At 41.4% G+C, this 13,330-nt stretch overlaps 1 protein-coding gene across 1 annotated transcript; it reads right to left on the bottom strand.

Annotated features, from left to right (window-relative positions):
- Nucleotides 1-1,789: 1,789 nt before the first annotated feature.
- On the bottom strand, nucleotides 1,790-13,047 carry ZRANB2 (zinc finger RANBP2-type containing 2). Its single transcript, XM_032192176.1, has 10 exons — nucleotides 12,959-13,047; nucleotides 12,832-12,884; nucleotides 12,626-12,734; nucleotides 10,883-10,965; nucleotides 9,411-9,487; nucleotides 8,695-8,832; nucleotides 8,103-8,275; nucleotides 5,680-5,766; nucleotides 3,727-3,891; nucleotides 1,790-3,189 (listed from the first exon to the last, which is right to left on the bottom strand). Exons 1-10 carry the CDS (start codon nucleotides 13,012-13,014, stop codon nucleotides 3,126-3,128), a joined length of 1,005 nt encoding a protein of 334 aa, XP_032048067.1. The 5' UTR covers nucleotides 13,015-13,047; the 3' UTR covers nucleotides 1,790-3,125.
- Between the last annotated feature and the right edge of the window lie 283 nt (nucleotides 13,048-13,330).

Raw genomic sequence — 13,330 nt, 5'->3', positions numbered from 1 at the left:
TGCTGGGCTGGCTGTGCACGATCTTCGTGTCACAGACTGGATCACTCAGCAGCCTTTTGAGAACCCCCGTTTTGAAAGGGTGGCAGTGAGACTTCACGCAGACAGGGTGATGCACGTAACACCAGTCAAAAATCCAGGGCATAATTAAAACATCCATCTGGTTCAGTCTTTTGCCATTTAAAGTTTATCTTTTTAGACTGTGTAAGCACATTCACATTAGGATCTTAGTGACTCATTTGGTATTTGACTTGAAAAAGACTTGATCATTATCCTTCCTAAAGGAAGACATTGTGAAATAAGACCCCAAAAAACAACTGCTTAATCTCAGATGGTTCATCATAATAACTTGTACTGGACATGAGTGTACAAGCTATGTCCTAACTCCTCCAAGGAGTTAGTTACCTGGTACAGAGATTAAGCAATCTTACTCTAAGATGCACCAACTTGTACACTGTAACGCTGGGTATTAACGGAATACCTGAATTTAGACTACTAAAAGTAAAAAGATTTTAAAGTAGTGGATTTTACTCTATTGCCAAACTGAATAAAATTAGTCTCCTTTTTTTAAAGACTTACTTTCTAGCTTTCAATTACTACAGAACAATGCTTACACAAAAAACAACATTACAATTCATGATTGCATTTAATTCTTAGAAAAACACATTAGAACTAAACTTAACCTAATCAAAACTTGGCCTCCCTGCCCATTACAGACTTCACTGGTCTTTGATGAAGGTTCACAGAAATACCTCTATTTCCATAGGCATCGATTTATCCGGTCCTAGGGGCTAAATGCTGGGCACGGAGAGCTTACAAAAAAATTTACTGCTGGGCCACCAAGGGTAGTTCCCAACCTTCAAAAAATCCCAACAAAAACAACTAAGGAAAACAAAGCCGACAACCAAAAAGCAAACACACTTTTTTTTTTTTCCCTCCTTACAGCCTGAGCCTAACCTAGCTTTGTGTTTCATCCAAGGTGGGCCATGCTCAGTCATTTATTTGCCAATTTGGCAATTAAAGACATTTTGTATCATTTGTAACAGGCAGGAAGGACTTCCACAGTTGCTGTGCCTTTGTATTTTAAACTGTAGTAATCAAAATAATTCAAACATTGTTTCCTCCAAAAATATTCTGAAGCTCTGGAATACATACCAAGTATCTTGAAATTTCAGAAAAATATTTTAAACATGTTGCTTAATTCCAAAATTATTTTCAGTTCTTTCAGCAATCTGAAAGTTTATGATGCATGTGGCAAATGGACACATTGTCCGTCCTGCACTGCAGTAGCAGAAAGAAACATTAGTGTATGTTATAAAGAAAGATTTGCTTGTGTGTCTAAGAAAAAGCACTCACGACATAGTTGACTCACAGGTTTTATTTACACTCGTCTACAGAATCATTTTGCTTTACATTTCATCTAAGCCAAATGAAACCATAATTTTCCTTTGTTTGTAGGCTATCGCTTGCTAAATTTAAAAGTTTTCATCTGTTAAGTACAGCAACAATTTTAATACAAAGCACAAGAAAAAAACTAAGGGGTAACAACATAGCATCTATTAGATCTGATTTTTACACTTTAGTAGTTGGACTTTAAAGTCATCAGAGGCACAGTTACAAGACTAACCTGCTCTTGTGCAATCTACACACATTTAGCATGGAAGTTAGATATAAAGAAAGCATTAAAGAAGAAATTGCAGGGCTTTTTTTTTTTCTGCAAAAAGATTATCAAAATATTTCTACACCAAAAAACATGTTGCTTATATAACAGTCCAAAAGAAGTGTCTTTAAAAAAAAAAAAAAAAAGCAGAATGCAGTTTTTAGTTTGCTCCGTTTGTTTTGGTGCAGTTCATTTTAAAAATCAGCTGTCAACTATGGGTTTTAAATTTTACAATTGAAATAATTGTAGATATATTGCTGTTTCCTTGCTTAAAAAGAACAATTTTCCTTAGCATACTTACCTTGCGATGGCACTGAAGATACTTAAACCTTTCTTAATCAAACGGAGCTCAAGAGAGACCAAGTCTTAATGTGATATTACTAGTAAATTAAATTCCATACAGCATTTTAAGCCATAAATTAAACATTTAAGGGAAAAAGAGTGATTGATGAAGAACACATTTAAGATGTCAGAACTTTCTACAGTTTTATTAATTTTCATTTTTAAATATAAATAAAATTCAGATACCTTGAAAATTTGTCTGCCGAAAATGAATTTTACAGATGGCCTGCAGAAACTTCACTTGATTCCAAGAAGCTAGTTCCATTTTCCTCCTCAAGAGTAGCTCCTAAACGATCCTTTTGTAAGAAAGGATCGCACAGTCCAGGATCCATGCATGTGAAAATACTGCAGCCAGTACCAGCTGCAGAAAGTGCACTTTGCTGACTGCAGCAAACAGTTTCTACAGAGACAGGCACTGGCAGCTAAGAGACTTGAGCAATGGAGAGGATAGTGCCCCACGTCTCAAACATCCTCGCCTTGAAGGAATGACGTCCATTTCACTCTACAGAACTGTACGATGGGTACTTAACGGCTGTTCTGCACTGAGCAGCAGAGGGGGGCACTGATCTACACTTTTACTGAAACATGGAAAAACAAAAAAAATACTTCGACCTAAAGAACTCACTACTTTGATCCAACAGGCAACAACAGCCCTACTGCTACACTAATCTTTTGTGGTCCCATAAGAGCTACATCAAACAAGGAGCTGGATGCAGAAAGTTCATGGGTTCCTCCGATATCCTCAGATACTTTTTTTTAATTGCCACATGAAGAGCAGAGTTGCATTTGAACATATCCAACCCACAACCGCTCATACATAAGAGCGCCAGAAATCAAGTAACTGAATCTTTCAAAATAATGATAAAAAAACCTTACTCCAAAAAACAAAACAACAAACAAAACCCAAAAAACTTCACACCTCCTCTAGGGAGTTTATGGCTTAAAATGCTATCTCACTTTTTGTTTCATGAATGAACAAAGCTGCAGTTTTCCAGAAAGCAAGGACAGACATGCACCTCTACTAGCAGATTTAGCACTTCTGACCAAGTAAGACACCGACTTCTTAAAAATGTCTCATGCACTGACTGGATTTTTTTTTTTTTTTTTAAATGTGACCTTTAATACATTATTTCTTTTTAGAACTTGTACGGGAACCAGAATGGGAAGATCCAGATGATGATCTGCAGCGTCTGTAAGATATAAATGGAGAAAGCATGCAAAGAAATAAGTTGAAATCAATGTTAACACCCACTTTGAGTAGTCTGTACCCTATAATAGCTGGAAGCCAAGTATATCTGATAGGGGCCTTATCAGAATATAAAGATAACTTTACACCACTTTAAGCTTATGAATATGAATTTAATTCTAAAAACTTACAGTAAGCTTAATATTGAAAGTAGAAAACAACTTCTAAATGCAATATTTACTTAGGAAAATAAATCAATAATGTACACATTAACACTTTCACACACTGAAAGAATGGTGACCCAAGTCTTTCTATGGAACACATTCCTAACAGGAGGAAGTTTTATTGGAGAGGGAAGGGGGAAAGAGCGCAATTACTGGTTTTAATATGAAGTAATAGAACAGGGAAAGGGAGAAAACTAATTTTAATATCAACGTAACTGCTCAGATTCAATTGTTTCCCAGTGAATCTCAGATCTTCATAAAAAAAAAAAAAATCACACATTTAAATACACCCATTCTTATTCTACATAAACCCAAACCTTTCGGGTGACCGTGATCTCGATCGTCTTTTTTTGCGATCACCAGATGAAGAAGATCTAGAACGACTTCGCTTCTTGCTTCTCTCGGGGGATGATGACGAACGAGAGCTTGAGTAAGATCTTTTTCTTGGGGTTGAAGACCCCCTGTAGGACCTGGAGCTGGATCTTTATTGATTAAGAAATAAATCAGATTTAATTCTGGTATAATATAGAAAGAACAAAGAAAGAACAAAAAGAGACAGTTCTCATGAAGACTCACTACTCTATTTACATCAGTGTTTTATCAAAAGAAGTTTGTGGATGCTTTAATACTTACTCCTTAGTTAACTGCCAATAAAAACTTCTACTGCCGTAGGAGCTCTCTCAATAAATTTTGCTAAATACAGTGTTTCTTGATACGCAGACCACCAATGGTTGGGAAACCTCTTTCCAGCATTCATCAGTACTATGCAATGGGACAAACAAGCAATGGGAGACTGGGACAGGAGACAGCCGGTATACCTACGTAAGGACCTTCCTCAGGAGTTACATTCACAAAAATGAAATGGTGTGAAATTCACGTACCAATTTACCCATGTCTTGCTTTTAAAGACGTTTCTTGCTATTAAAGGATGTTTCACAACAGAAGTTGCCTTCATCTTACTAGAGCCGGGAAAAACCCTCAGGAGTATTTACAAAACTCAGAATAAATCTGGGTAGATAGTAAGACTTACCAAAACATTAAAAAAATAACCTTTTAAAAAAGGTTTTAAAATAACCATTTAAAAAAGATGAACGAGCTTCACTTACAAGCACTTAAAAATCAAGTTTGTTATCTAAAAGTAATAAAAAATAAATAAAAAAATCACACTTCTGGAAAATGTAACAGAGCTAGAAAGTCCTAAACCATAATTCCAAAATTATATAAGTTATATAAAAGTACCTAACAAGACTTTCTTCAGTAAGATGGATAGAACTTTTTACAAAAAAAAAAAAAAAAAAAAAGAAAAGAAAAAACACGAATGAAAAAACAGAGTGCATGTTGTTGGTAGAATATTTCCAGGATTCTCATTGCAAATAACGAAGCAGTCCTATTTCATGGAAGCTAATGCACTGAGGACACTCGGTGGATGCTGCGTGGTACAAGCAAATAACCCAGCTCAGCTGACCAGCTTCAGCATCTACTGGGGCACAGGCACTTTCGTGTTCCTAAAAGCATCGACTCCACCTGACACTGAACCTCATGTGAACAGCCAGGGAATGTTTGTGCCACCAAAGAGCAGTGGCACCATTTGGCATCAGTCTTCTCAGCTCCCATTTCTTTTCCTTATTTTACAGTTTTAAGATTCTTATATGCATGGAGATGGGAGCCATCTTCATTCCATTGCAAAAGGAGAGACCTAGCAATGGGATGACTGTGCAAGGACACCTCAGGAATTTATAGGCTTCTGTTACCCTCTCCCGCCCAGTGCAGTACCTGCTCTATGGCAATTGTCAGCTAGCTCAAGCTCCTGTCAGCTTCACATGATTTACTGTCCAACATTTTTATACATTCCCCCCACATTTATAGAGATAATGGCAGCACTATCTAGCGGAAATTAAGTTATCGCTACACACAAAAATAGAAGCATATTTTCTAGTGTTCTTCCACATCAAGTAGCCCAAGTGGAAACAGCAAAAATTACTGAAGCAAGTAAACATGCATTCAGATTCTTCTTCCTTCAAAGTGAAGATCTGTGGCGTCCACTCGTCTAGCTTAGACCAGACTTAAACTCTTCAAACAAAACCTCGCATTCTCATGAAACACATCTGTAGTGGTAACAATCTTGTGACGAGACCCCAGGAATTCTGATTTCCAAGATAAAAACGAGTTAATGTTTTTTGACCAGCATAATTTTACGATGGAATAAACAAGTGGTTGGTTCTTCTGCCCTTTTTTCTCTCTCTGCAAGGAGAGAGTGCTACCTCATTCACCTTGATTTCGACCCACGAGATCTAGAGTGTTCTCTGGAACTGGAACGAGATCTTGATCTGGAACTGGAAGAACTTCTTGAATGGGACCTGAAACAACACAAAAGATATTTTTCCAGTATCTGACTTTTATTTAGCAGAGTAACTGCTACTGATAGCAGCAGAAACAGCTACACATCAAAGACAAGGGCTAGATTCACTACAAGAGTGCCAACTTCGCCCTACCTCCCGACAGGTTATATTTGATAACAGTAACTTTAACATAGTAAGATGGTGCATTCAAAAATTTAGAGAAGTCAGCTTTTTATTATGTTTCCTAAAACAAAGCACAAACATTAAACAGGGCTGCAGCTGTTTTGGAAAATGAATCAAACAACTGCACAGCCATTAATTATTTCAGGAAATTAACGCCTGAACTTTTAGTTTGTGCTTTAATTGGAAACCACCATTTTCCTTGAAAAGCAGATTAGATTAAGAGTATTGGAACTCAAGTTTTCTCCAAGACAGTTCTCACAAGCATTCTTTAAACAGTTCTCAGTTTTGCCAAGATTTTCTCCTGCATTAAAAATCAAACAGTAGTTAACTCTTGGCTAAAATACAGACAGGTCTAACACTACTCATGACTACTTAAATGTCTTTTCAAATTTGTCATGTTGATGGAGTTTCTTTAAAGCACAAACCACAATGAATATGTAAAAACGGCAGGAGGCTTGTAACAGTTGTAACAGTAACAGTTGTAAAAAGAAGCAAGTTCTAATAATCTTTTCAGGGAAAATACACATGCTGTCTATCTCCCAGTTTATACTGTTAACACGTCTTTTTCATTTCACTTTGTCAAACAAAAGCAGTACCAACATTTGCTTTCTAACTAGAATAATGTATTTAAAGCTGAAAAAAAGAAAACCAAACCAACTGATTCTGCCAATAAATTATCTGTAACTAGAAGCACAGCAGAAAGTTTAAAGTTCCCTAGCAAATGTCAGTCAACTGAAACTACTTTTTAGTTGGGTGTTAACATTTTGGAGTTATGAACGAGGTTATGGCCATATGAAACTAACTCTTCTGCCTTCTTTGACTTTCCCACCCCTAAACCTAAGAGTAGGGGCTGCATTTGTGTCCTCACGTGGGACAATACTTCCTCAAAAGCGACAGCATCTTCCTACACATCTCACTTTATTCACAAAAATCGCTAACAGCCAGTCAGCTCAGTCAGTGTTATTCAAAATGCTCCTCCACGGAACCATATGGCAGCTATTAGTCTCAAGGAGGCATTTGAATGAGTAGGGAGGGTGAACATTTTTAAGAACATCTCTCACAGAAGAGTTAGCATGAAAAAAAAAACATAACAATGTGGAGAAAGGCAGAAGGGAGAGAGTAGCTGACACCTGGTTAGTATGAAGGTCTGAAGAATTCGGGCAGCAATCAGAGCAGTCAGAACTGAGAGGTGCAGTTACAAAGCTACAAAGATTAGAAGAAACTTGAACTTTATGTATATGATGTTTATGATGAGCTTGCACCAATTTGGTCTTAAACCCTTTAGTATCATCACTGTATTACTTGTGAGGCAGCTGAAAAGCTGTAACAGGCTTCATGTGATGGGATTCCAAAAAAAATGATTTAACTGTTCATATGTTACTAGATGTAAATAATAAAGCGAGCTCTTGAATCTGCCCAGCAGACTTTTTTGTGACCCCATAACCGAAGTCATAGAATCACAGAACGGTTTGGGTTGGAAGCAACCTTTAAAGATCATCCAGTCCAATCTTTCACTACATCAGGTTGCCCAAAGCCCCATCCAACCCCATCCAACCTGACTTGGAACACTTCCAGGGATGGGGCATGCACAACCTTTTGGGCAACCAGTTTTATCGTCTCACCACCCAGATCACATTGTCTTTTTTTAAATAAGACTTCAGAGTTACTCTGACAGCACTGCCACCGTATTGAAAGCTTTACTGCTTCCCAACAAATTAAGTTCAAGTTTCTTGTTTTTATTTCCAGGACAACTTCCATTCTGTCTGGACTGCATCGCTGCCCTCTTCTGCTACTTCTTCCTTCTTTAACAATCCCACCCATCTGATTCACTGTTCAATACCTCCACTCAATATTACTGAAACCAAGCACAACCATTGAACCACTTATGGTCAACAAGCCTAAAAATAAAACTGAAAATAAGTTTAGAAAAAACATTCAAAGAATTCAATTGAAATACCAGCTTAATTCACAAAAAGCAGCAAGACATAAAAAGCCTTCTTATTGAGGATCAACAGAAGGCCAGAATAGAACATCGTCTACCTCTGTAAATTGTGCACATAAAATTGTTAACATTATTAAACTAAAACTGTAAGGCAGTCAAAAAAAAAGTAAATAGAGAAGTTAGATACTGACATTTTGCCTGGCGTTACCCTTGACCTGTACCCGTTTACCTGGACCTAGACCTTGAGCTTGAATGAGAGGATGAGCGCGATGAAGATCGTGAGTGGGAGGATCGGGACTTAGAACGACTGCGCCTATTGGATTTCTTTTTCTTATTAGTGTCCTCTTCTTCGCTGGCATCAAGATTATATTTTGAGAGGTCAGCATCATCTTCATCCTCATCCTGAAAAATTCAGATATTCAAGAAATATCTAGGAAATATTTTCATTGTGTTTGTCATTTTTTTCTTAACATAACCCGTATGTTTTATTTGGTGTTTAGTTCAACCTTTGAAAATACTGTTCTTAGGGCATTAAACGAGGCCTAAAGTGCACCTAATGAGATCTAAAAAGTTATTCAGTAGAGGGACTGAAAATTTGTGTTTCAAAACAGAATAATAAAAAGACTACAAACAAACATTTGAAGTCTTCACTATCCCATTTTATATTATTTAATGAAGTTTCATTTTACAAAGTAATTTTAAAAGGCTGTAACTAAACTTCAAGAACATTCACCTTATGCCAAACTTTACCTACTACTAAACAACATTATAGTAGTCATTAAAAATTTGCTAGCAACAAACCAAACAAAAAATGACACTACCTCATCCAATTTATATTTGGAAAGATCTTCATCCTCATCCTCCTCATCTTCCCCTTCCGATTCCTTATCTTCTACTTCCTTCAGGATAGATGCAGGACCAACTGGCTTTCCTCTATATTTTTTCTTTTTGCGACCAAACTAAAAAATTTCATTCCATTAGAATATCACTTACAAAAAATCATTTCTAACTCTATTTTATGATAAGACTTATTCTATGCGAAAATAAATGCACACCAATTTTAAATGAGGTATTATTCAAAGGAAAGGAGAAGCAGAAGGAAATATCAATTAGCAACAAGAAAACTTTTAAAGAGATGTTTGTCAGATATGATTAGTACCTCCAGACAAGATCAATGGAAATCCAATTTTAACAAAGCACTATTGTTACATTTGTGTTTATGCTGTGTTTATAAAAATGATGTTGAATGTATCTGAAAACAGCATGCACTGCCCTAAAACCAACTCCTTAAGCACGTTAACGAACACAGCTTGTAGCAGTTTAACTTGAACTGATTCTCATTTTGTAGCTCCCAGAAGACAACACAGATGCATTCGATTTCAGTTCAAAACTTTTACACTTGATCATTTGGCAGAGATGCACCACAAGGTATTATTCCTGACGAGCATTTCCCCCCCTCAGGAACACAAACGTAAACACACACATCCTCAACACACACAGTATGTCTCTCCACAGCAATGCATGTACCTCAGCTTACCTCATCATACTCCCCATCTGATTCTTCACGTTCTATGTACTCAACATTTTCTCGTTCATTAAATCCTCCTCCGTATCCTTTAAAAAGTGGTAAAATAAGACAAGCTCTTGTGCTGCGCCAAATTCAGCTACATCAAGCACAAACTTTAGAATAAGTGGCTTCAGTGGCTTTATAAATATATGCCACGAGAATGCAGTGTGATCTCAGGAAGAACATGAGTTGTTCCCACACATCTATTAAAAATACTTTCTGAGAAACCTAATTGAGAAAACGGATTAAGTCACATAAACAGAGATGTGACAGCATTTAAAAGAATGAAAACATTTTAAGTCAGTAGAGCCCTGTTGAGCAACCGGCTCTACGGCAGGGCTGCAGCACCTGAGAGCTGCTCGGTGTGGGGAAGCACCAGCACACCTCCAGGGGCCTGACCGAAGGCGCTGCCCTCGAAGCCCAACGCCCCTGTGCCAGCGGGCAGCAGCAGGCTCAGGAAGCGGCCAGCGGCAGAGGCGAGGGCAACGCTCGCTGGCTGCTCTCCCACTGCTGGTGCTGCCAAAGGCCTTTCCCACAGGCAGCTCCCTCGTGGCTTCTGGGCACCCCGGTCTGCTGCCTTCCCACAGCTGCTCTGGGACACAACGCTGAATACTGACCCTCAGGGAGCAGTAAGAATAAAAACGTCCTGTGGTTGCTTTCAATTGCACAGCTGCCAAGATTCCCTGAAGAAACTCGCTATTCCTTTTCATAACACAAGTGGAAAACTCCAACTACTCAGTGCAATTTCAGCCTAGTTTGGAACTTCCTGCAGGTACCCGTGACATGCTACGTGTCGTGTACACCACCACAGACTTACTCTGAAGGATACCAGAACTTGAAGGAAATTTAGAAATATTATTTTTAAATAATAAGCTCTGTGCCTTTTTGTTTTTACGCTTTAATGTCATAACCTGCATTAAACTCACTGCCTGATCCCATTTGCAGTGGTAACGCTACAAACAGCTATGACCCCACCATAAGGATATCCTCTGTTCTAGTCACTGCTCAGCTTCGTTGTCAATGAAGAAAGAACTTAAAATGCATCCGTGTGACCAGACTTTCAACCTCATTAAAAATTACAGTCTGAGCTGTGTGGCCTTGAAACGCTGTTCTTGTGCCTGCAGAGTCCTGTAAACGGGCACAGCGCATACTAGAGTTCTTTGAGTTTAGAAAACACTGCATTACTCCTTCCAAACTCTTCAGAATCAAAATCAAATATTGTGGTGGTTTAAAGCAAATGTTGGATGACCTTCCAAACGTAGCCATCACATAGTTTTCTACGCTACTAAACGTGTAATAGCCCACAGATTTGTTTACATACAAAAGATTATTCAATTTTGCTAGTTCTACCATGAAAACAGTCCCTTTGATTAAATGATACTGATTTATACAAAGGAGTTTCTTACAGTAATTGGAGTATTTTAAAGCCACCACCAACCTACCTGTCCGTTCCTCCAACTTGGCATACTTGGGAGTGTTACACATGTTGCATTCTGATCTTCTGGCCCAGTTCACATTCCCGCATCTTCAGAGGGGAAGAACACAAAGCATAAATAAGAAACGTTTTATTTCAAATTATAGAGCTTACGTGTTAAGGCAACGCTTCAAGAAATCATAATAATCTATCTGCCAGGTTTCAGCTGTGATTTACAGTCACTAACGCAGCACAGGTAACTCTTGGGCCAACAGTCACCAAGACAGAACTGCGAGAGCCCGGGGGTATTTTGCCAGCACGAAGATGACACAGGGTGATGAGGACTGCACTACACGAATCATGGGGAAAGAATTAAAACTAATGGGCAGGTAAGTTAACAGAAACAAGACCGTCCAAAATTTGTTAACACATAATTCAAGTTATATTTTACCCGATGTAAAACCTGAAGAGCTATTTAACAACACGATTCTGAAGCAGCTACCAACTCCATGAAGGCAAAGCAGCTGCCAGCAGCAATCTTATCCATAAAGGATAAAGGAACCACTGGTGTTACCATATCTCCATTCCAAAATGCAACAGGAAGAAGTAAAAAAGAGAAGGAAAACAAACCCCACTACCACAAAAAAGGGTGGGGGATCACTGTAACACTTATTAGCGGGCATCAGCACCCCCTGCAGCACAGCTGCACTCACACAGCTCCGTTACTGCACTGCTACCTCACAGCGCACTTGAGTGCCCCTCGCACTCCAACCACCTGTATGATCTCCGGGACCCCACTCAATCCCAACGAGCAGAGCAGGTGGTCCACGAGGCAGCCCGGCCTCCTCTATGTCTGGAGGTGCAGCAGCAGGCCTGGAACGTGCCATCGAGCGGACTCCCTCAGTGACGCCTGCTGGTCCCAGGCTGCAGGACTGGGAGACTGAACAGCGCCGAGCGCTGCCAGAACAGGTGAGTGCTGTGAGTGCTGGTTATCCCCGCACACGGACTGCCCCTTGTCCCCGTTACCCTGCTGGCACACACAGGACGCACCGTGCAGCGGTGTTAACTGCATGCTCGGTCACCCTACAGCTGCCAAACGGACGTACAGACGTGGATCTCTGCTGTTTTCTTACAGCCTGACACAGCCTGGTGCACCAACATGTGCAAAGGCTTTTGCTCACTGCTGGCACTGGCTTTATTGAGGAAAAACTGGGTTCGGGTTGCAGCAAATGCAAGTTGGGAAGAAAACCCAGCCAAGTTTCACCAGTTAAAGAGTTCAGAAAGCTCAGTCAACAAACAAAACCCCAAATGGTTCAAAGCCCTCAAATTATAAAAAGACCCCCAATCCCCTGAAGTATTTCACGAAGGCAGTCCTTTGCTAATGCAGACCTTCACATTCTCAAGTGATGGCTTCTGATATCAGCTATTTAACTCTGTGCAAAACTTTACTCGTTATGTATTTAGTGACTATTGGAAATGAGCTTCCAAACTGCAGTGAAGCTGTTACTTCCGTCTCTTTATTCCTAATTTGGGACGTGTCTCGGCTTACCTGACATGGAACACGAGCTTCTACTGCTCTGGCCCTGATTTTTTAACCTTTTCCCAGCCCTGTTACTCAAATACCTGCCGCCCACCAACCAAAAGGGCACGCTGTCCGCAGGGCACAGCCGCCCGTACCCTGCCAAGGCTACACACAGCGCTGCACCCCGCGGGGTCACACAGGCCACGGGTGAGGTCCCGGCCCCCCGGGTGCCGCTCCCAGGCCCCGTACGTTTTGCACTGCCAGTCGTTGGCGCTGAAGAGGCCGCGGCTCTTCTCCGCCAGCGTCTTGCCGATCTCCGTGCCCCCGGCCTTCATCATCTTGGCCTCCGTCGTTTTCTCTGCAACACAACAACAGCAACAACAACGCCCCGTGGCGGGCTCGTCCCAAAGCGGTACCGGGCCCTGAGGGGCCGTGAGGGGCCGTGCCGGGCTCACCTCTCCCGCAGCGGTTGCAGCTGGTTCTCCTGGCGAAGTTGACGTTCCCGCACCTGCGAAGGAGCAGACGGTGACACGGGCCCGGCCCCGCCGCCCCCCCCCCGCCCTCCCCCGGGCCGCCGCTCACTTCTTATCGGGGCAGATCCAGTCCCCGTCGCTCACGCGGAAATTCTTGGTCGACATCTTGCGGCCGCCGCCGAGCCGCCGGAGGACTGTGTGGGGAGAGGGGGGGGAAGGACCGGGGTCCTCAACCGCGAGGGCTGCCCCGCGGCGCCTGCAGCCCGCAGCCCGCAGTGAGCTGTGCGGCCGCCGGGGTGGATTGCGCTCAGGCAGCGGCGCGGCCGCCTCAGCGCGGCGGAAGGGAGAGGGGGGGGTGAGGGAGGAGCGCCCCCAGCCGGCCGGAGGGCTGCCGGCCGCGCGACGCGCATGCGCACAGCGGGGCCGGAGGGGGGCGCTGCGGGAGCGCGAGGGGCGCGGAGCGCGGGGCCTGCTGAGGGGA

This window comes from Aythya fuligula, chromosome 8, assembly GCF_009819795.1.
Source record: "Aythya fuligula isolate bAytFul2 chromosome 8, bAytFul2.pri, whole genome shotgun sequence".
In the NCBI taxonomy this organism is placed as follows: Eukaryota; Metazoa; Chordata; class Aves; order Anseriformes; family Anatidae; genus Aythya; species Aythya fuligula.
The sequence above is the reverse complement of the archived record's forward strand: the minus strand, read 5'-3'. Positions and strand labels throughout refer to the sequence as shown.